The sequence below is a fragment of the Cebus imitator genome, unplaced genomic scaffold (genome assembly GCF_001604975.1).
Source record: "Cebus imitator isolate Cc_AM_T3 unplaced genomic scaffold, Cebus_imitator-1.0 Scaffold14, whole genome shotgun sequence".
Lineage (NCBI taxonomy): Eukaryota > Metazoa > Chordata > Mammalia > Primates > Cebidae > Cebus > Cebus imitator.
The window spans coordinates 8,730,415-8,754,423 of record NW_016107329.1 but is presented as its reverse complement, the minus strand read 5'-3'; the positions used below and the strand labels follow the sequence as shown (position 1 = coordinate 8,754,423).

The window sequence follows — 24,009 nt, the reverse complement described above, 5'->3', positions numbered from 1 at the left end:
CTCAGAGCTGAGTTCTCCAGCTGCAGGACGGGGATCAGATTTCCATATGATCTTGCCAATTTGCAAGGCTGAGCTTTAATAACAAGATGAGCATTAGTGACGACACGCACAAAGGCCTTCGTTTACACTCCAAGGTCAACTGTGACAGTGGGGAGTGGTCGTTTATGTGCAGACTATCTGGGGATTTAGTTGCCTTGAAGCCTGAAAGCATGGGCCTATTCATGGCTATGGGTTATGATCAATTCCAGGCATCGGGCTGACAAGCAGAGGGGCTTAAGAACCTTGGCACATTTGGAGAAAAACTCCAAAGGTGGCCGGGGCTGCTGCCACTGGATTTCTTTAGTGATAGTCCAGATGGCAGAACTAGAATGCAGCAAGTTAAGCAGAAATGAAGGAATTTCTCGATGGAGGGGATTTCTCACTTGTAGGTGGTGAGGTCTGCCTCAGGCACAGGCAACACGGAGGTCTCCCTGTGACACTTTTAAGCAGGAGGAAAGTTGTACATGAGATTGAGATTCTCCAACAGTGAGGTTCTAAGTTTCGGTTTTGTTTTGCTTAGGAAATCTGTCTTGGAAGTTCATGACTCTGTGTCCCCAGCAGGAGAGAATGTGTGCGTGACGCTGAGCTATGCGGGTGAAATTGTTCACACACCTTTTGCTAGGGAAGGGTGAGGGGAGTAGGCAGGTAGTCCAGGGGGTCCTGGGTCTCCGGTTTCTCCCTAGAGAAAGAAAAGAGAACAATAGAAGGATGTGAGAACAGCCTTTCGGAGTTTTTCACAGGATGGGTATTTTCAAAGAAGACTGAGCATGGAGCATCTAGTTAGCAGAAGCAGCCATTTCAATCAGTGCAGCCACAGACAGTGCCTGGGGCAGCATGCCCACACCGGGGTGGCAAAGCCTGGCATCCCAGCCACCAGCCACCGGGGCCCAGAGAGAACAAGTCAGGCAGGCGCCCATCTCATTTTGAAATCCTTGTCGAATGCAAGGGGACTGTGCTTTCTGCAGTTCAGACTATGACATTTTGGGCAGTGACAGCTGAGCCGTCTGCTGAGGCTGGGCTGGAGAGGCTGTGACTGCAGGACCGCAGTGGAGCACCATCTGTGTCGTAAGGTAGCGTCCATGTGCGACCTTCACCTCTTTGAGCCTCGCCCAGCTCAGAAGTCCTCTCCAGATGTGCCCCCAGCCAGGTTCCCCACGGGTGAGTTCCCCTCTCAGCTGGACCAGTAGCACCTGCCGGGTCCTCCACCTGACGGTCTCCCCTCCCTGCCAGCCCAGGAATTACTCACAGAATCCACATCCTCCATTGGACACCAGGGGCACCTCATCCTCTTGTCATATAAAGCCTGCCTCCCTCAGGCCTGCTGGCCCCCTCCGTGCTCGAGTGCACCCCTGCATGGCCCTGCGTGGCAGGCGACACCCTCCTCCCCAGCTGGGAGCACATGTGGCTCACACGTCATCATCCACCTTGTCCGCCCAGTGTCGGGTGCCGTGTGTTTGGGGATCTCATGCTTTTTAGGACAGGGGATTCCTCCATAGGACACTGTCAAAGAGGAGTAAGGCCAGCCAGGGTGGGTGAGACCCCATGAGAAGCAAGGACAGGAGAAACGGGCTCACCTTGGGGCCCCGGGGCCCATCAGAGCCTTGATAACCATCCAGTCCTCGGCTTCCCTGCAAGAAAGATGTTTGCTTTTAATTTTTGTCTCTGTAACTCCCCAAAGTGACCACAATAGCATTATTATAGCTCATAAAATTAACCACAGTTCATTACAATCATGTATTAACCCGGTCTGTGTTCAATTTCCCCTGACTTTGGTCTCAAAAGTGTCTTTTTAAGGTTGCTTTGCTTGAACCAGGAGCCAAAAAGCCCAAATATAACATTTGGCTGCTATGTCTCTCAATTCCCGTTTTTTTTTTTTTTTTTTTTTACAGAGTCTTGCTCTGTCACCAGGTGCCAGGCTGGAGTGCAGTGGTGCGATCTCTGCTCACTGCAACCTCCGCCTCCCAGGTTCAAGCAATTCTCCTGCCTCAGCCTCCTGTCTCAATTCCCTTTTAATTCACAATAGTCCTTTCTTCCTATGTGGTTAGTATCATTTTGCGGTTGTTGAAGAAACTTGGTCATCTGTGCTGCAGATGCTCTGTGTGGTGGGCTGTGGTCGGTCTCACCCTCGTGGGGAGGTACAATCGGTTCTTCTAACCCCGTGTTTCCACCACGTGAGTCATTAGGGCTGGAGGCGCCCTAGGTGCAGGTTCCCCTTTTCAGCAGGGATTGTTTGCGGAGGATGCTGGTACCTCTTCTCCTACAGAAGGTACGCGTGCCGGGTCGCTTTTACGATTGATCAGTGGGGTCAGGTGTTGACAACCCAAACCAACTGCTGAAACCCTCCCCCAAGGTGGGTTTTGAAAATTTTCATTTAATACCAAAATAGATGCATTAAAGTTTCTTAAGTTAGAATTTTTTTCTCTTCATTAAAAAAAACTCTGCTGGGTGTAGTGGCTCATGTCTGTAATCCCAGCACTTTGGGAGGCAAAGGTGGGAGGATTGCTTGAGCCCAGGAATTTGAGACCAGCTTGGGAAACATAGGGAAATTCTGTCTCTACAAAAAATACGTAATGTAACCAGACATGGCGGCATGCACCTGCAGCCCCAGCTACTTGGGAGGCTGAGGTGGGAGGGTTGCTTGAACCCAGGAATTTGAGCTTGTACGGGGCTAAGATAATGCCACTGCACACCAGCCTGGGCAACAGAGCAAGACCCTGTCTCAAAACACACACACACACAACACACACAAACACACAAAACAAAAACAATTGTCAACACTAACATTTGTTTTCTCATTCCCTTGAACATTCATTGAAAGAAAAAGTTTGCCATTGAGTCCTATCACGAAGTATCTGGACAGAAGAGTAAAGCTCTCTAAAAATCTAGCAATTGATTCTCTTTTAAAGGATATGTGTGGTTCAGCCCCCGAAATTCAGAATGTCAGATGCCACAGGTATAAGAAAGGTCATTCTCTGATTACTTTCGTGTTTATCTTGCTATCCAGGAGCAGGTGCACTGAAAGTCATGCCGTTCAGACTGAATTGGGATGGGCTTCACTTTGTGCGTTTTGATGTGGTCCTATGGTTTGGACCCAGACTTTCTCTCACGCTAGGTGGAGCTGAAGACTCAAAAGTAAAGGCAAACTTCTGTGATTGTAAAAATGAGATCCTGTTTAGAGGCCACGTCATGAGATAAGCTAGGAATCCTCAAGGACCTGCCATAATGGGAGCTGGCAGCTGGACGCTCAGTGGGAGCCATAAACACAGCCACAGACCAGCCAGCTGACGGTGCCCCAGAAATTAGTCAAATCTGAGCTTCGCTCTGGGTCACAAGCATCACGCATCCATGCTGCGGCATCCTCAGCCAACAAAACAAGTGCCACAGACACCACGTGTCACCCTCTCTGCTGAAGGATGCAAGACAGCGTGGGCACTTTGGAAATATGTCTGCAGCATTTGAAATGCACTGGGTATTACAGAATACCCACCTGGGAGGGGGGACAACTTAAGGAGTATTCAGGATTCCTCTGAGGCAGCCAGAACCCCAAAAGCCAAAGCAATGAGCTAAAAGTCTCCAGAGGAGTTCCCAGCGGCAGGTCAATGGGCTAGGGGAGGCTGAGGATTATGTATGACTTAGGGAGAAAATGCACCCTCAGGGTTCATCTGAGACCACTGGCAAGTGGAACGCAAATAGGCGGGAACTCTGTCAAAATGACGATGGGAACTTTTTCCACTCTGTTTCTCAGTGGCAAACACAACAGGGTCAGAGGCGCAGGGGTGGCCGAGGAGAAATCACCCAGGGTGCTCCCAGGGTCAGGCTGGCGACCACCCTGGGAAGGACCCACTGGGGGCTCCACGGGGCTCCTTGAGACCCTGCTTCCAGGTAGGAAGTGCATCACAGAGCACACCCCTAGGGGAGCTGAGGTCAGGAGACTGACGTGCAGATGACTATTTAGAAGGAATAATTGTGAAGGGCTTTGAAACCACGCACTCCTTTCTCCCTGGCCCTCCCCAAATCTAATAACACATCACTAATTTGAACTCAGTGAGGTCATACATATGATTCATGGGAAGTTCTGGTTATGCAATCTTAGAAGTGCAAGGTCGATTTTATGTTTTTCAAGGTTGGAAATAAGTGGAGTAAGGAAAAGCCTTACGCAGAAGTCCTTAGGGACTAGCTGGAACAAACAGAGGAAAAGAATGTATGGTTAGACCCTTCTAGGGACATGTATGCTTCTGAAGCCTAAAAGTAGTCTGCTGTTTTTCGTGGGGTGAACTGGCCACTGTCACCTTTCTGTTGTTCGTTTGCTTGTTGTGCCCCTTTAGTTTCAGTGGCCGAGGGAGCACCTGTTAGGCTGAATGGAATGCATGTGCCTCATGAAAGAGGCGTCTCTGCAAAGAAACCCTGCCAGCCTGCAAATGAGATGCGATTTAGTGCACAACAGTAAAGATCAAGATAGTTCCGGAAAACAACTCAATCTGAGGTCATGTCCGCCACTTCTAGCTTTGCCGAGGAAACCTAAGCACACCCACAGCGGGCTCCGAGGCTGCATCTGGTGAGAGCCCACGTCATCCACGCTGCAGCCGGCGCAAATGCAGCATCCCTGAATTCCTGGACAGTCCTGAGAGAGGACAACGGTCCTATTGAGGGGGGCTCCCCACAACACGACGCGCGCTGGCACGGCGTGTGTTCTTCAAAGGAGACTAGGTCTCAGTGAAAATACAGAATGACACTGTGGACAGCATTTACTCAGTTACTAAAGATATGTTTCCCCCAGAAAGAGGAGGGGAAGCCATGTCTAATTTCTCAGAAAATTGGATATAACCAAATTCATAAAAGCTACGTCTCTATTCCCTTTTAGAAAAGGCTGGAACTAATAGAAGTTCTGATAATCTCAGTAGGGATTACAGGTGGCCGGTTCTCTGTTTACGGACAGGAGGCCAAGTTCCTTCCCAGGCTGTCTTGTCTCTTCTGGCTCTCCCCATTTTGATGCACTGTTTATGTTACTGTTCGCACTTGCTCCTTGGAGGTGCTTTTGGTGTCTGGGGGGAGGTGTCAGGTGGGGACAACGGGAAGTCATGGAGTCGGCCACCTGGCCGGTGAGATGGCAGAGGGCGGCACAGCTTGGTGCAGATTGGTGCTCACAAGCAGGGCGGCTGCGTCATTGGTGTATGTCTGCCTGTTTCCCATTTTTCTGATTGAATAATCACTTAACTGGAAATATCTGCGTCTTCCCGAGTTGTTGCAAATGCAGCAAGTAAGCTGGGAAATGCAAGCCTGAAGCCTCACTGTCCTCATGTCTGGGCCCCAGCCCTGGAGCTGCCAGGTGGCCACTGTTTGTGAAACATCTTGTCTTTCATTAACTTCAGAGTTCCAGGGAGCAGCTGTGTGAAACTGCACTTTTTTTTTTTTTTTTTTTTTTGAGACAGAGTCTTACTGTGCCTCCCAGGCTGGAGTGCAGTGGTACAATCTCGGCTCACTGCAGCCTCCGCCTCCCAGGTTCAAGCGATTCTCGTGCCTCAGCCTCCTGAGTAGTTTACAGGATTACAGACATGTGCCACATCCAGCTAATTGTTTTGGTATTTTTAGTAGAGACAGGGTTTTGCCATGTTGGTCAGGTTGGTCTCGAACTCCTGACCTATAGAATCCACCCATCTTGGCCTCCCAAACTGCTGGGATTACAGGTGCCTGGAAATGTGCTTTTAAATACTTCAACTCTCTAGTGTTGAAGATGCAAAACTAAAGGTGATTGTAATTTTACTAGCACGTGGTAGGAAGTTAGCAGCAGCACTTTAATCACACGGGGAAGGTGGAAACAGGTCACTCTGGAACAACGTCTGCTTCAGCCTCTGTCCCTTTGCAGCCTTTGCTTCCCCTAAGCCAGGAGCTAGAATGTGGCCTTTGGGTGGGGTGCGTTTGGATAGCCGTCACTCCAGGTGTGCTGCTTTGGGGGTGCTCCGATTGGTAACTGCTCTTACGAGGGGCTGAGTGCGATTACAGCAAAGCTTGGAGTTGGCTCCCTGGGCTGAGTTAGCGTCAAAGAACAGGAAAGGGAACAATAAGATATTTGAGGTTGCAGGAAGTCAGCAAGATGGGTGTTAATTCTGAATGGTTAAAACCAGAACTCTGGGTCAAAATGGCCTATTCCTAGAGCTAGAGGTCAGAAAGGGGATCTGGGAGGCAGATCCCAGACCACAGTTGCGGTCCCAGAGGAAGCATGGCGGAACCCCCACCAGGCCCGCTGAGCCTCTGCACCAGCTAACTGCAGCCTGTGGGCCTCCAGACACCACATTACCTGCCATGCAGCCCCCAGTAGGATGCATGGAGTCCTGATTCTGAGGCTAATGATTTTGATAAAACTCTATCTCTGTGTATGTACCTCCTAGGACTGAGCAATGTACATACTAGCCCGTGCGCAGGCAACCAAGCCCCGTGTACCACCGAGGGGACACGTTTGCTGGAAATATGAGAACCACCTCGTGGGGGGGGGCGGGGAGGAAATATGGCACGTCCACTGACTGCCATTCTCTGCAGCTTGTTTAAAAATGAGGCAGAAGTGTACCTGCGAGTGTGGACATTGCCCTGGGGCAGAGCAGTACAGACACGGTCATTTCTTTTGTTGCTGCAGTCAGTGTGTGTGAAGCTACACATCTTTGTGTGTACGTTGGCAGGAGTGTGAGGTGAGGCCTTGGGAGCTGCCGGGCCTGCCGTGGGAGGTGTGTGCTGTATGCTGTGGGTGGGACCCGCAGGCACAGCAGACAGTGAAAAGGCATCTGCCACTGATCTAAAACATCGTGTATGACCTAGAGTTCAGATGCTTCTAAATCTGACCCAGATTCATAATACATTTCTTTTTAAAAATTTATTATTTTGAGAGGGAGTTTCACTCTTGTTGCCCAGGATGGAGTGCAATGGCGCACTCTTGGCTCACTGCAGCCTCTGCCTTCCGGGTTCAAGTGATTCTCCTGCCTCAGACTACCGAGTAGCTGGGATTACAGGTGCCCGCTATCACGCCTGGCTAATTTTGTGTATTTTTAGTAGAGACGGTGTTTCCCCTTGTTGGCCAGGCTGGTCTCAAACTCCTGACTTCAAGTGATCTACCCTCCGTGGCCTCCCAAAGTGTTGAGATTACAGGCGTGAGCCACTGTGCCTGGCCCATAATACATTTCTTACATAACATTTTTCTCCTAAAAAAACATCCAAAAATCTGTCCACAGAACTCATGATAAGAATAATTGGGTTGTCATTAAACATAAATGAAGTGTCACAATATGGGTCAACCTATAAAAACATTTAGGTGGACCCTGGGTCACCAAGTCCACGACCGCATGGAAGAGGGGTATGAGGCTGGGCGATACAGAAGCATGGCTGGTGGGGTCAGGTGATGAATGCTTTGAAGGGGAGGAACTAAAAGTTGGTTTGCAAAAACGAGAGCCAAGGTAATGACCCGGCTCAAGTATTGTGGATGACCTGGGAGGCAGGATTATCTGCTGCAAATGCAAGAGCCGTTTTCAATGTCTTTTCTGAAGCTAAGTGTTCTTTCCTGGGGCGCCAAGGCCTTCTTGTTTAACCTCTGTGGGACTTCATGGGCCCAGAGCAGATCGCAGTTCACGCGCCCAACTTACCTTCTGTCCTGGAGATCCTTTTTCACCACTCAGGCCAGGGTAACCCTGGGTTCAACAAAAAACAGAAGCAAACAGCTCAGAATATGCAGTAAACATTTCCAGAGGGCTGGACTATGGCACCTGACTGTGATGACAGCAACATGCTGGTGGATGGACAGAACAGGCCTCAGGTCCAGATTGTAAAGAACAGGAACAAATCACCAAATTCAATAGCAACTATGAATACAATTCTTCTCCCTTTAAAACGTTGTGGGGGCCGGGGGTGGGAGATAATGACTATGATAAGAAGCCTCAAAGAAAGCAGAATCCATCCTCATCTCAAAGCTGCCTCACTCTGGAAGGCCTCAGAGCCGATTCCTGAAGGAATGAATCATTTTAGCAATCCTTCCATAAAAGGCATCATTTCTACCACTTAAATAGAGAAATCTACAGAGATAGTACAATAAAAAGCTAAAAATATAAAAAGGCTGGTACTCTAATGTTCTACGGTGTCTCTTTCTCTCTATTCTTATTTCTAGAGAATGTAAAATATGGTCTTTTGAGTGGTAGCAACTGCCAGATAGTCACCAAAACTCTGCTTTCTCTTCCTGGGCCCAGGGCTCTGACCACCTGTCCCAGCCCACAGCTAGGTGTAGCTGTGAATGAGGTGGTGGGGTCAGTCTAGGCTGGGCTCTGAAGGTGAGGTCTGCCTCTCAGGTGGCTGAATTGCTGTGGGCGGGGACCTCTTCCCATCCCTTAGCAGCTAGGACTCCTGGGGCAGCGGGAAATCAATGTGTGTTTGAGATTCTCTACATTTCTGGTTACCACAGACCAACTGAGCTAAACACACCAGCAGGAAGGTTTTGTGCCTTGCTCGAGGCTCCTCCGCTGGGAAGACCGCGCCTGTGCACCTGCTGCTGGGTGAAGAGGGGGTGTCAGGTGGCTCACAGGTTGCAGCCAGTGCAGCCGCCAGGGCTAGATGTTCATGGGTGGGGTGTGTGTGTGTGTGTGTGTAATCATGGAAATCTCTGTACTTTCTGCTCAATTTTGCTGTGAACCTGAAACAGCTCTGAAAAGGAAAGTCTATATAAAAACCCAAACCAAACCAATAACTGCAGTTATAAAAGGCATGTTTACCCTTGGTCCAGGAAATCCCATGATTCCTTCTTCTCCCTTCAAGGAAATGCCCTAGAAAAGAACAGAGAGGGCATAAGGAGCAGCCCAGGTGCGGCCCTCCGGCCGCAGGCCCACGTGCCATCCTCTGCTCCAGGACTGTTCTCAGCCCCGATGGTGTCCAGACCTCCTGGCAGTGCTAGACTCAGGCACAGTGCAGGGCGTGGTCCTAGGAGGCCTGCCAGCCTTCCGTGCTGTCACCCAGCCAGGACTGCATGTGTCACGTCACGTGGTAAGTGACCATGAGGGACAGCTGGAGCGCTGAGGACAGGCAGTGACAAAGGTGGCGGAGGGCAGACCCTGGTGGCACCCGAACAGAAGCCATGCTCCTCCCCCATCTTCATGCTCCCTTCCCCAACCTCAGAGGATGGTTAGCCAGTGTTTAAGATGCCAAGAAAAAGAAATTCTAGAACTGGCTTCTGAAAATAAGGTGTACAAATGCAGGCTAATACTGCCCTGCTGTGGACAAGGGGCTGAGAGTCTGATGGTGAGCAGGCCCTGAGCCCATGGGGCACCTGCCACGCTGGGCAGAGCGCCCAGAGCCCACGAGCCACGGGGAAGGGGAGAATGCTCATCGCCCGACTTACTTTTATTCCTGGTTCCCCCTCGCTGCCTTTTTCACCCTGTGAAGAATACGAAAAATAAGAAACATGTATTGAGGATGGTAATAGGTAAATATCAATCAGGGTTCATGACATGAGCTGAAAGTGCTGAATCAATCCTCAATCATTGTAAATTGACTGCAACACATGACTCTTAAATTTTGCAGCTTCAAAATTCAAGGGAAAAGATGTGTCATTTCTTCTAGATTTTCCCAAGGTGAATTAATTCATGTATTCCTCTTGGTACAAGTGAAAGTCTGTCTTTCCTTCTGTGTTTTCCTTTACCCACCACCGCCCCCACCCCCCCGCCCCGTCCCCAACAGTTCCAGGCAGATGTTTACATTTTGTGGGAGAACGTGCCCAAAGAAAAGCCTTAATGAAAATACTCTTTGGAAGAAAACATTCCTAGGAGGTCCTCTGAGGAAAAGGTACACACGGAACATATTAAAACTTGAAGCGAAAGCGGCATGTTGAAAGCCATGTCAATATCATAGATGAAAATCATGATCTGCGTTTTCCCCACTTCTCTTTGTCTAAAATGGTGAAAGAAACAGCAACTGCTGGGTCCTCTGTCCCCGTCATTCCTGGAGGGTACCCTGGATTCCTGTAGCTCACGACTGCCCCTGCAGGCTGGCCCTGCCCCAGCCCTGATCCCACCCTCGCTGGGATTGCAGAAAAGGTGGGAAATCTGCCTTGGAAGCTGGAGCACCTCTGCATGGATGACACCTGCCCTGGGCTCCCGTCCTGAAGCTGGACAGAGGCCCTCCCTGCCACCTCCCAGGACACTTTTGTCAATGGTCACTCGTAACTCGGGCCACAGCCACCTGGGTTGATTTCCCCGCCAAGGCAGTTGTCCTGCTTGCTAAATCCCCCCCAGGACCCAGGACCCAGGACCCAGGACCCAGGACCCAGGACCCAGGACCCAGGACTCAGAACCCAGGACCCAGGACCCAGGACTCCGAACCCAGGACCCAGGACCCAGGACCCAGGACCCAAGTCCCATGCTGATGGATGCTCAAGTGCTAGGAATCAGATTCTACTTGGAAAGATAAGTCTCTACCTTTGGGGTCTCTATTTTAGTTCCCAGCTATTCTGTGTGCCCAACATGGTACCACGTGTTTCACACACAGTCACCTGCAGCCTCCTCGCCAGCTCCAGGAGGTCAGTGTCACTATTCCCATTTGACAGGGGAGCAGGAAGCCCTAGAAAGGCTGTGGGACCTCCCTGAGCGAGTGGGCGGTAAGCAGCATTCAAACCCAGGCAGGATGGATGGTGATTCCTATTTCAGACTCAAAGTATGATTTCAGTCAAACAACATGTTAATGGAATGATTCAGAAACTGTCAAAAACTGACTTTTATCCCCCAAAAGGTGCCTCCTGTCAGCAAAGAAGGAGGTTTTATTTTGCTGAACACATTTTGCTAGATAGTTCTACGATTCTGGCTTTGAATTATGGTATGACCATTAGCCTCCATGTACACTGAACATGGGGATAGATGTGAGGTTTTTTTTTTTAAATGAAATCTCATGTTGCTTCGGGTTCATTGCAATGCTTTGAGACGATGGATGGATGAAGTGGCGGCACTGTGAGTCCAGTAACTGTCTGGAAGCACTGAAAACATTCTGGGAGGACCAGGGTTTGTTTTCATGCAAAATTTGTCAAGTTGGTGGTGAGGTTTTTTCTACTTGGAATGTGGTTGAATAAAACTGAATAAATTTACCTTTTTTTTTTTTTTTTTTTTTACTATCCTTTTTTTTTTTCAACTGGGAAAATAGTCCGTTTTTTTTTTTACCTTGTCCTGATCTGGTTGGTAGGTGGCTCCCGTGGGCGCGATGACGGGGTGGATTTCTGATGGAATCCCGTTGGGTCCTGGCTGCCCTACGTCACCCTGCATATTGTGTGGCAAAAGCAGTCATCTTTAAGTGGAAAGGAAACTACAAAACTCAAATATGGATGTAACCTGACCACAATACTGCCATTTTAGTTTTTGCATATTACTTACCATATGTGTACCAATTTGTAGAATAATCATCACAAATAGAGTAATCCTGTTTTCTCTCTCCTCCTTTCGTTAGCATTTACTTAGAATTCACGCACACAAGCCATGTACGTTGTTCGCAATTCTGGGCTGCATTTGTTCTGTAGGGTTATTTCCTAACAATGAATGTACAGATGTGGGAATTATGAGGTATGAGGCTGAGTGTCTCTGTGGGTTTTGACAGGTATTACTCTACTGCCAAGATGGGCACCAAGAGAAAAGAAATGCTGAAGAAGTGAAGGACTACTTCCCCAGCTAAAGGCGTTTTTATAGAATGAAAAGCAATCTTGGAAAAAATATAATATCCCAAGGTTGCTTTATTTTGCGTTTGTATCATTAGCAGAAAACACTTTCTGATGTGGTGCACAGATGGTGAAACGATCTCTCTGAAACACGACTGGACAGCTATCCTTGCATGATATTCTGACTTTACCTCCCAGAAGCTAATTGACACAAAAAGAACAGTGTTATCTTTTCTTTTCTTTCCACATTAAACTATATAATACAAGTTTGAGTCCAGATACCATATAACATGGACAGCAGTAAATAGAGATGCTGGGTCAGCTGCGGAAAGTGACACTCCACAGTGTCCACTGAGTGTCCACTAATAGAATATCTTAAAATACCCAAACCGTCTGTTCTCCTCCCTTGTACCCGCTGAGCCCCTGATGTTTTTTACTAACTATTTGAATAAGCCCTTTGTAGATGACAGACTTTATTTGCATTATATCTAGTGGGGCTATTCTCCTCTCCCACCAATGATTTCTTCCCAGATTTTTCTTGTTTTTATTTTTATTATTTTATATATTTCATCGTATGGGGCTTTACATTTTTATGTGTTTGGACCTTCAATGTTTTTCTTTTCCTTTTTTCCCAGAAGCCTGCTGCTTGCTAATTTTTCTTTTTTGACTTCTCCTATGGCATTCATGTAAAGAAGGAAGTGTCTCCTTTTCCCACATGAGCAGGACTGGATTCAACTTACTGTGCTGTTCAATCAAAAAGCAGAACGGAAAACAGAACAGAACGGTTCCAGTAATGAGGCCAAGGGACAGGTCTATTTTACGGTGGGCACATGGCTTTTGTGGTGAACGCAGTGAGACTTTGCTGGTAAGGTTTTGCTTGCGGGGTGTGGGCGCCTGTCGTGCCCGTGATCACACACACTCCTCTCAAAGGCCATGAGGCCTTTGAATCTCAGCACTGCAAGGGAGGAGAAGAGCCACAGGTTCCTCATGGCTGCCCTTGTGCGCTACCAGGGTTGGCCCCTGAGATCCCCTGGTCCCTGAGATGGCTTCATGTCAGTCTCTGGCTCTAGCCTCAGTCCCCTATTCACCTCTGGGTGCCACACATGAGACGATGCTCTCAGTGATGTGTCCTCACTTCGACCTGTGGAAGACGAGCTGAGGTTGTGTCTCTGTGTTAGAGTCTCCGCCAGCCTGGATGGTACATGTTTACTATCTTACTGATCCACAATTATCACTGGCCTTTGGCAACAACCTAGCACTTCGCAATGATTATTTCTCTGTGCAAATGGTTTGTCTGCAGATCCACTCAAGGTAAAAGTTTTACAGCATAGAACTTAATAATTAAATTGATTTATTTCCCGACTGAGAAATGCTGCATGCCTCTGCTGCAATCGACCAGGTTTCCTTTACCTTTTCACCCTTAACTCCATAGAAACCAAGTCCTCTGTTGCCCTGAAAAGATAAATAGTTTTTCTAAGTTTTAAAAAGCCAATAATCAGAGAGAAATAACATTATTTTTCTTAGAAAAAGAAACCCAAGGCCTATTTATATGCAACTTTACTGAACAACTATATTTGCATACTATTCTTGCTTTGCCTTCTAGAAACTAATTGACAGTTGGTTATATGGGTTGACAAAGGCCTCAGAATGAATGAGTGGGAGCTGAGGTTGGGCCCCAGGTGGCGCTGACCCCCAATCTTGAGTTTAGGGTCTCTGCAGACGGTAGCCTAAGAGCATGTCCCTGGGTTCTGGCCCCTAGATGGAGGAAGTAGCCCCATTTTGCTCCTTGGACTCTGCATTTGAAGATCATGATTCCTCTCTCCTTCTGGCTCAGTCTTTTCTCATTTTGGCAAAATCATCCTCATTTCATATAAACATTACCTATCTTTACAATGATCTTTGGAAATTTAAAATCAATCAAAATGTAATGATCATAGGTGATTCTTTGGGTTTTAGTCACCCTTTTTGTCTTCCTTTTTGCTTAAGAAGCTGGGCCCAGTGTCATAGTAAGGATTTAATAATTTCACGAATGCAGTAGCCACGTGTGGGAGGACGGACAACGCGGGCGTCTAAGATTCACGCACAGAAAAAGCAAGACGCCATGTTTGTACACATCACAGGCAGAGTCCTCTTCTACTCCCAACAGCTTTGCTCCTTTCCCAGGGTTTCAGTGCTCCCACAGTGACAGCAGGGTCACACAGGCCCTATCTGACCTCTCCCTCTCTGCAGTCTACCGTCCGCCCCCTCCAATGTCCAGATATTTTCTGAAAATAAAAACAGTCTTCAATTAACTTTGTCTTTTGCTTCTTCCCCACCTAGCAGGGAGCTGAAATCAAAGTGCAGAAATGTGGCCAGGCTAGATCAGAATGCAATTTGTGTGAGTCCCCCACGGTCCCTTCTCTGCCTCCTGAGCTGGTCGCCAGAGTCACCAGGAAGTGACTTGGTCAGGGGTGAGGAGGGCTGTTTATGTTTGCCGCAGCAAGGGGAGATCTGAGGCTCACGCCTGGGCTCAGGGTTTGGCTGCTGCCTCCTTAGCCTGGCTGCCCAGCCCTATTTCCGCTGTTCTTGGCCTGGGGCCCGTCTCATCCTGCTCCAGGCTGCCAGGCGGTGGGGCACCCAGCAGCCTGCGCAAGCTCCCCAGTTGACCGGAAGCTGTGTCAGAGGGAACAGGAGCCTGGGGGTATGGGCAGGGGCAGCTGCGGTCACTGGGGCTCACAGCAATGGGCGGGCATGGGAATATGTGGGCTTGGTGCATCCTCTTTTGGGAAACAGGGTAAGGGAAAGCTTCCTAGATGCTTCCCGTTGGCAGCCCAGCATTTCTGAATTATGACGCATTTTGATCAAATACTTTCCTCATCAACTGCACTCATTTGTCTTGGACACTTATCCAGCTTTCCCAGGTAATTAGGAGCCCTAGTTCTGTTCTCCGAGTTTCTAACAAACCACCTACTTTGCTGTGTTCCAACCAATTTAATAATCTTCCTGGGATGAAAACAGTATGTAGCTTTGTGCTCTAGCCTAACTTGACTATTATCGAATATATTCCTAGAAGCTGACATCAGACTCCTGTAGAAGCTAATTCCAGCCAGGTAAGAAGAATGACATCGGCCTCCCTACAACCGATAGAGCTACATTTTGTCCATTCTCCTAAATCAATGCACTTGAATAAATGTGAGCTATCCTTAAAGTGTTCTCATCTACATTTTCAATCAAACTTTCCTCCGTTTGGTTTTCATATAGCAGCAGGCATGTGGTAATTGATTAGCAACAGCAACTCATTCCACATCTTCACTTTTTTAATGTCCAGAGGCACCATGATCTATCCGTCAAGTTTAACACCCCAAACAGTTTTCATCATAATATAAACAATAAATAGCTGTCAACCAAGAAATTTTATGGTAGAAAAGCTCCACAAATACTTAAGTACCCCCTTCCCTTGTTGTCACCCCCCAAAACCAACTTACTTGCTGTCCTTTTGGTCCAGGAGGTCCAGGTGGTCCCTGCAGAAATACAAAGAATGTGTCAAGTGTTTTCTTTACCCAGGACCCAGATAACATCTGCTGGAAAGCTCTGGGAAAGCCATTTACTGTATATTTAGGACACCGTGTAGGATGCATTTGGCTTGGCAGGGATGACATGCTGGGGGAGAGGGACTGGGGTCAGCTCCAGTTCTCAGAATCTGCTGTTCTCAGGACAGCTGTTTCTGCTTTGCTTTTGTGTGTTTAGGCTTTCAACTTCACCCATGTCCTCTCTGTGTTTTATCTGATCCCTCTGCAAAGTCCCAGGCCCTGTGACTGCAGAGACAGCTTCCCTGACTTCCTCTGGGAGTCCCCATGAGACCCCGTGCGGTACTTCTTCCTGGTGGCTCGGTCAACGTTCATGGACAGAAAGAATCTATAGGCCGGCACTGCAGAGTGGAAAGTCCATCTGCAATATCACATTGGATCTTTCTGCAAAGCATTCAGTGTCAACACCGTGCTTAGGATTAAAGCATTTCAGATGCGGGGGAAGAGTGTTTAAGTACAAATAAGTGGATGCAAAGAGTAGACAGGGAGGTTTGTGGATGACTGCATGGCTCATGTGAAGAACTGAAAGCTGTCAGAGCAGCTAGGGACCCAGCAAGTACAATCGGCTGCGCCGGACTTCTCTGAGCTGTGCACTTAAAGTAGAAAACATGTCTGTAATCCCAGCACTTTGGGAGGCCGAGGTGGGTGGATCACAAGGCCAGGAGATCAAGACCATCCTGGCTAACATGGTGAAACCTCATCTCTACTAAAAACACAAAAAAATTAGCCAGGTGTGGTGGCATGCACCTGTAGTCCCAACTACTCGGGAGTCTGAGGCAGGAGAATAGCTTGAACGTGGGAGGCGGAGGTTGCAGTGAGCTGAGATCGCACCACTGCACTCTATCCTGTTGACAGAGGAGGACTCCATCTCAAAAAAAAAAAAGTATAAAACCCAACCCTGTGGCATGTGTGCTATGAATAAGCCAACAACCACGTGGAGTGAGACGGCAAGAGCGTCTCTCATGACCCTTATCTCAGACACCCTGGCCAGGTCTTTCACAGACAGGGCTACTTGCAAAAATGACTTTCACAGCACGAGGGACATTTGCTTTGTAGAAACAAAATCTATTATTATTGTTATTTATTATAATCTGAAGAAAACTGAATGATTTTTCAATTTTCATGATTGAATCTCCCAAACATATGTGACTTGTTTTTTTCCTCAAGATCCATCAAGGAACTGGTGTTAGTGGCCCCTGATAGCTTGTCTTGTTCTTGAGCAATGGGTTTCTGTGAGAAGGTCTCTCTCACCTGCAGCCCAAATCTCTCGCTGTATAAGTTAAGGCCTATTTATCTTCCTTCCAGGTCACTGTGCAGTGGTGGGAGTGGTCAGAGAGCTGCAGAAGCCTTACCGAGTGCCTTTTTCTGCGCCTCCTTACTTGCAATAAACCCTCTGGGGCCATTTGATTAACGATGGCCAATATTTCACCTGCTGTAATGGGCATGGCCCAGGTGTGATACGTCTGCTAGCACTGGCATGGCTCGGGTATGCTATGCCTGCTAGCATGGGCACGGCACAGGCAGACCCCATTTCCTCCTTATGAACCTGTGGGACTTTGGTTTGCCTTGCCCAGGGATGATGGGCTCTTTGTCACTGGGAAGGTATGAGGCAGGGGTGGAGGGCACCCTGCTAGGACCACGTCAAAACTTAACGTAACTGGAAGGGAGCTGGTGACCATAATTTTAAGTCCTTATTCTTCAACCTTAACAGCAGTGTGGAATGCATGCAGGGAACAGTCTGTTTTGTCTTGATGTTCTCTGCTGTGCCTGTAAGCATCATAGTTGTCCTTAAAGCTCTCATCTGCATTCAACCATTAAAGAAGTGGCATCTGGAAGGGCTGATCTGATGACAGTCCCACAGTGGGCACCTGTGTCCAGGTACTTACTGGTCTCCCTGGAGGTCCAAGTGGACCCATCTGTCCCACAGGCCCAGGGCGGCCGGGAGGTCCCTGTGGATAGGCAGGGAGAGAACGTTTTTAAGAGAGGCAAACTGTTACTTGGATTTCTAAAGCTCTGAAACTTTGGTTTGGAATATTGTCTAATACAAACACACTTACCTGGAAACCAACCAATCCAGGCTCTCCAGGTTCACCCTAAAGGAGAAGAAATCATTTTAAGAGCGATAGCTTTTAACCATCTTTAGATGTAGTTACCTTGTACTGCAGAGCTGGAAATAAGCACGTCAAACAGATCAGCCCTATCAGGACTGAGTAATGCTGACTTACTAATGTTAACTTTTACTAATGTTACTTTTTAGTAATATTTTAGTAATATTAATATTTACTAATATTAACTAGAAATACCAATTAGGCTTGGAGTATTGTGAATATGGGAAAGAGGTACACACACAATTAAAAATAAGATTGAAAACATCCTGATAGGAAATAAGGTGACTTTTAAATTCACTGTGACTTGGGTTATGCTGCCAGTCTATGCATGCCTTCAGTACATTCATTCTTACATGCAACGTTCACTTGGCAATTAACTTTGTTAGTTGAGAATTTACACTGGGTCCCTCCATTACCTCTCCCGTCTCTTGCAAACGTACCCGATATCTGTCGCGCTCCTCTTTAGGCAGTGCATAAGGCTCACCTTTCTGCCCTTTTGGTCCTTGGGGCCCCTAATTAGCGGATATAGTATAAAAAGAAAAAACAACAAAAAAACATTCATTAACATTCAGTGCAGCTATTGGTAATTCGGAAGACTGAACACTGACTTCTGTAGGCAAGGTCTACTTGTTCGTACGGTTGATGGGGTTATTCTGAACTCCAACCCCACTTAGCAGCACGGGTGAGACCCTTTAATTTCCTACTGACCCAATCATATCTCTCCTCAGAGTTAAAATGGAAATACTTTAGGGTTTAAATTATTTTCAAAACCTAAATGTAATGCTCTGTCAACCAACCCTCTAGTATGCCAATATTATTTTTATTTCTGATAATACTATTATGGGCTTTCTTTGGCATTAGGATACTAAACATAGTAACCCAAGCACCCATTTGCAGGATAGATACTGGGTCAACCTCTAAAATTGGAATTATGCCAAATATTAACAGTAGGTATATACCTACGTGCATGTGTAAATATCTTTCAATAAAGAATCACTTAAAGTAATAGATATGTTTCTTGATAATGAAATTGATGATAGAGAAGACGATATAGTTTATTGAAAAATTGAACCACATAAAACAGAAACAGCTGAGGAGAGGGGAACTGGCAGGTGGAGGAGGAACTGCGCAGGAGAAATCCATTTGCTTCAGGTGGAAACGCAATGAAGGTGGTTAGTGACTGCTTTTCCCTCCCCACTTTAAAGCTTTTTTTTTTTTAAATAAAAAGTCTCACCAAACAAAATTTTAGTATAACCCTGAATTTGCAAGATTTTCTTGGAAATAAGGTAGCAATAAACTACTGAAAACGTGTTTTAGGATGTTTTACTAAGACCTTAAAAAATAAATGAGGCCACAAAACAGATGATTATATAAAAGTTCTTCCACTAAAAAACAAAGCCCTGCATGGTACATGCTGGAGAATAACTGCACTCCCACGTCACAAAGTATTTCATAATCTGATAAAGGTGTTGACAAACAGAATTTTGTCAAGGTTTCTCTTTTTTAATTTTCGTTTTACGATTCCACTATTACTCATGAGAATTTGGGAGAAAATGAAGTGACCCTGGGGAGCCTGTGAGAGCGAATAACACCAACCTCAATGATTATTTTCTATCTAACATTTAAAGAATATGAAAGGTGAAGTTACTTGAATCCAGAAACATCACATCTTGGGTGTCAACAGGGAGTTATGCTTTCATCCTGGCCATAATGAGCGGGAGGCCCCCCCAGGTTATAAAGGCAGGGCTTAGCAGGGGTCTGCCTGTCCCTGGAGCACGCACGCTGTGGGGATACTCACGGGAGGCCCGGTGAACCCCTCAGAGCCGGGGGGCCCCTGTGGACCCGAGTCTCCCTGGGTTCCGTTGCAGCCATCGTAGCCGGGCCTTCCCCTGGGCCCACCTTGCCCTGGGTGTCCCTGGGAAAGAGAGCAGTGGGTGAATCAGCCAGCCAGCAGGTTTCTAGTTGTCACGTAACTGTGCGATAAAACAGTCTTAAATATTCTTATAAGCAATGTTCTCGGCGTGAATCCAAGGAAAAAACACCTCAAAAGTGAACAAATAAGTGAGTGAAAGACTAAATAAATGAAGTCATAAGGTACAGTTCCAAGCAGGGGAAAGGCTTTCAAAGCAAAGTTCTGCTTCATGTCGGCTTTGATACACCATCCTGGGGTTTCCTCTGTCTTACTTCACTGAGTGACTGTCTGTTAGCAGGGACAAGTAAAAGTACATTGAAAAAATTCTAGGGAAGATTTTAGAAGCAGTACCTCCTTCTCAGGGATAACAGGGAGGTCCTCATCAACTTTAGATGGTGAGTTTCACAGACCCACATGCTAAACAGAGCAGACACACCAACAAAGTGATTTCATCAGTGGCCTTGCCATATTTAAAAGAACTGATTGCCTCTTGTTTGCTTTCTTGGGAGACATGGCCTTTTAGATCTTAAACACGAATATAAAGCATGTCAGGTTTTCTGAAGTGTCTGGGGGTGGGGAAAGGCAACCCCTCCAAGTGTCTGCAATGATTAGAGGGACTCAGGTTAAATTTGTGGGCATCTTCATTGCACTAATCTGGTTCCAGAAGACATACAGGGGCTGGGTTAATAACCTATAATTTATGCACTGCATGGCCACAGCTGGTTTTGCCATTTCTTTAAACAATGTTTAGATATATGCTTTGTTATTGTGTAGTTACTTTTAAACTTTAGTTTTCTTGATAATAAACCAAACATACATTCCAGAGTGATTTTTGAGGCCATTGGGATGACTTTTACATTTATTCTGAGAAATTTGGAAAATTTCAAGATAAACAAATCCAGGTAGGCACAGTGGCTCATACCTGTAATCTCAGCACTTTGGGAAGCTGAGGCAGGCAGATCACTTGAAGTCAGGAGTTTGAGACCAGCCCAGCCAACATGGTGAAACCCAGTCTCTATTAAAAATACAAAAATTAGCCGGGCGTGGTGGCGCACGCCTGTAAGCCTAGCTATTCGGGAGGCTGAGCCATGAGAATCGCCTGAGCACAGGAGGCGGAGGTTGCTGTGAGCCGAGATCACATCACTACACTCCAGCCAGGGCGACAGAATGAGACTCTGTCTCAAAAAAAGAAAAAAGCCACCAAAAAATCACCACACAACAAATCCTACATACAGTGCTCCGTAACCTGAATGATATTAAGAAATACAGTAAAAAAATGGAACTTTTATTTGCACAGCTCTTTGCTTCAGATGTTCACAGCCATTGGTTAGAACTGCTGCCGTCAGATAAGAGATCCGACAGACTTCAGTGAAACTCTCTGGTGAGCCAGAGGACTCCCCGTTGCAGGCAGCTGCTCAATCTGTTTGCAGAGCTGGCTCTCCGGTGGCTTTGAAATAAAGACATCAGGGGCCCTTGTGCTTCAGCTCGAGAAAACAGCTCTCCTCACGTTCTGCTCCAGATTTCTAGTATTCTGTGATGTTCTTCCTTAAAATAAACTGTCATTTAAAAATTCTTCTCTATTGTTTGTCTGCTGCCGGTCTTTCTTACTTGCTTAGAACTGATCTAAGTTATTTGAAATGCATGTCAATCTAATCTTAGTTTGAAATTGTGCTTCAAAGAAAAATTTTAATTATATTGAGCTAAATATCTATTTCTGCTCAGCATCAAATTAGATACATTGTTATCTGAGACCACTCTAAGATTTTACTGCATATCACTTTTTATATAGAACTTCTAATCAGCTAAAACGATCCGGGTCCCTCAAACGCTACATTCATTAACGGATTACTTATGAGAGCTGACATTTATGTTAACTTAATTTGTAGTATCAGAGTTCTGCAGTTAAAAGAGACTGGATCCTTCAGGCAGCACCAAGGTTCCATAGAAAATAGAAAGTGGTCCTCACGGCCAGGCGTAGTGGGTCACACCTGTAATCCCAGCACTTTGGGAGGCCGAAGTGGGCAGATCATGAGGTCAGGAGTTTGAGACCAGCCTGACCAACATGGTGAAACCCCGTTTCTATTAAAAATACAAAAACTTGCCAGGCATGGTGGTGTGTGCCTGTAATCCAAGGTATTCAGGAGGCTGAGGCAGGAGAATCGCTTGAACCCGGGAGGTGGAGGTTGCAGTGAGCCGAGATATCATGTCATTGCACTCCAGCCTGGGCTTTACTCCATCTCAAAAAAAAAAAAAAAAAGAAAAAAAGAAAGAAAGAAAATGGTCCTCACTTGCTCACCACAATCATTCCTCCAAATTATGGTTACTTCCTCCCTAGTTTGTGAGACGCATGCCTCTGATATTGAGTGAGTATAAAGTGGAAACATGAAGGAAATCTGGTACAGATGAGTTGCAATTGCTTTCCATAATGCCACTCCATTTTAACTCAGATTCCAGCCAGAGACAAAACTGAAACACACTCCAAAGAGTTCAAAAGAGTAGTTTTAAAATGGGTGATTAGATTCAGGCCATTAGTATGAAAATACTTTGCTAATCTGTTTAATCTTTGGAATGTGCAGATTCTTCATCTCTGTCCACTTCTCAAGATTCTGGCTGATGTGAACGTGATTTCCTTACTTGTTCAGGGCTGTGTGGTGAGCCCAGGTGTCTGTCTGAGCACACCATTCAGGTCACCCTGAGATCACTGGCTTGCAGCTCTTGTGCTGGCAAATGTGACTTGCTTTCTTTTGCCCCGACTGTCTCCTTCTGCTCTGCAGACGCCTCCTTGGCTGTGGGAATGAAGATCTAATGGAAATGCATGACTCTGGGACTACCTGCCACTTGCTCATTCCCTGCTGTCTTCTGCAAGGCATGGCCTTACTCTTGCAGCCTGGGATCGGGGTCTGTCTCCCTGTGCGTGTACATGTGTGGTGATACCAAATCTGCCGCTGCAGGGCGCGGGCACACACATCTGTGTATATGTGTGAGGCTTGTGAAGCAGATGTCTCAGAACCACAGCAGTAGCCGGATGGGAGGCGGGTCAGAACGTGTGATAAACACATTGACCCCTGAGGTCAGGTCTGGCCAGGAAGCCAACCCTGGGAAATCTGCTCATGGGTCCCTGTGAAGGAGGCTATGAGTCAGGCTGTTTTGTTTATTTTTTTGTGCCACAAGAAGTAAAGTAAACTAGGTTACAAAAACACATTTTATTGCATTTCGAGATTTTTCTCATGAACAAACCATGCCTTTTCTTTTTCTTGTTTTATGTGTGGTTACTATAAAGACCTTAAGAAGCTGCACAAATGCTCAGTAGGGCTTCATGCTGCCCATGCTCTTGGCCGATGTGCTTCATATGTGGGCTGCCCTGCAGTTCACACGAGACAGACAGCCAGACCGGCTCTGCAGGGCATATATCTGGACAGCACAGCTCTTCATTACCAAACAACGTGCAGTTTAGCAAAGTAGCCCCAGTTCTGAAGCCAAGTCTATAAGGACGTTTACAAAGCAAACAATTTGTTTCATGTCTGACTGAATTCCGTGGGGAGAGTACACACATATAGCCCCCACGTGTTTCATGTCATAAACAAAAAAGGAGGGCTCGTTCAAAATGTTTCTTTAAGTCACAAATGTATTGCCTAGAATGCACTCAATGTTTTAAAATTCTAATCTTCCATAAAACTTACAGGAATTCCATCGGCACCAGGGAATCCAGAAACGCCTCTTGCTCCCTGTGAAGAAGGCAAACGAAATTAACCAATGCTGAGATACCCACCCCCCTCCTGAGGCCCGGGGAACACCGCAGCGGTGCGTACCACGTCTCCCTTGGGTCCTGTTATTCCGGGGGCTCCTCTTTCACCCTTGTCTCCTTTGCGGCCCTGCAGTCCCGGGAATCCTTGTAGTCCTGGTGGCCCGGTGTACCCCTGGGGGCCCACTGGCCCAGGCTGACCCTGTGGGAACAGCATAGGTTCAATTTCCTCAATTAATCACAATCAATGCTCATGATTGGTTATGGTTACTTTCAAAACGACATTTTTTGTTTTTAAAGAGCTATGATCTGCAGGGAACATTACATGTAAATCACCATCTACTGCCACGATAGCTAAAGAAAGAAGTCATAGAGCTTAAGAAGAAAAAATATAAAATGTTAGAAAAAAATTATCCTAAATTACTATCTCATTGTGAAATGATAATACCATGTTGGGATGAAAGAATGAACTTACTTGGCTTCTTTTAAGGTCCTTTTGTATAAAAAAATTTCCAAATAAATTTCTATAATTTTATCTCTATTTTCCTCAATATAAGGCATATAGTAGGTGTGGAAATGTATATTGCATTCAGATATCAAAATGGCCCTCAGATGTTTAAGTGGTTAATCTTTCCTTTTGTTTACACAGAGAGAAAAAAAAAGAATTTCTGAAACATATAAAAATGTTTGTCCATACAAATTAGGATGGTTATTATTTTTTTAAAAAGACAAATTACAAGTGTTGGTGAGGATGTGGAGAAACCAGAACCTCTGTGTGCTGCTAGTGGGAATGTGAAATGGTGCAACTGCTTTGGAAAACGCTCTGGAGGCTCCTTAACAAATGAAAAAACAGAATTACTACGGGATCCCTCAAGTCCGCTTCTGGGTATACAGAAAGCAGGGGCTTGCACTGGTGCACTGACACACACACGGCGCTGGTGCACTGACACGCACATGGCACCGACCGGTGCACTGACACACAC

The 24,009-nt window shown here is 46.6% G+C and overlaps 1 protein-coding gene across 1 annotated transcript in view; it reads right to left on the bottom strand.

Annotated features, from left to right (window-relative positions):
* Positions 1 to 24,009, bottom strand: part of COL4A2 (collagen type IV alpha 2 chain) — a 205,759-nt gene that overhangs the window by 60,901 nt on the left and 120,849 nt on the right. The window contains exons 5-18 of the mRNA XM_017501828.2: positions 23,094 to 23,228; positions 22,965 to 23,009; positions 19,171 to 19,287; positions 17,813 to 17,884; positions 17,322 to 17,357; positions 17,151 to 17,213; positions 15,163 to 15,198; positions 13,109 to 13,150; positions 11,211 to 11,306; positions 9,404 to 9,439; positions 8,781 to 8,831; positions 7,665 to 7,709; positions 1,614 to 1,667; positions 652 to 718 (exon numbers count right to left, since the gene is read on the bottom strand). Coding sequence (XP_017357317.1) covers positions 652 to 718; positions 1,614 to 1,667; positions 7,665 to 7,709; positions 8,781 to 8,831; positions 9,404 to 9,439; positions 11,211 to 11,306; positions 13,109 to 13,150; positions 15,163 to 15,198; positions 17,151 to 17,213; positions 17,322 to 17,357; positions 17,813 to 17,884; positions 19,171 to 19,287; positions 22,965 to 23,009; positions 23,094 to 23,228 — 895 coding nt within the window. The remainder of the gene's footprint in view (positions 1 to 651; positions 719 to 1,613; positions 1,668 to 7,664; positions 7,710 to 8,780; positions 8,832 to 9,403; positions 9,440 to 11,210; positions 11,307 to 13,108; positions 13,151 to 15,162; positions 15,199 to 17,150; positions 17,214 to 17,321; positions 17,358 to 17,812; positions 17,885 to 19,170; positions 19,288 to 22,964; positions 23,010 to 23,093; positions 23,229 to 24,009) is intronic.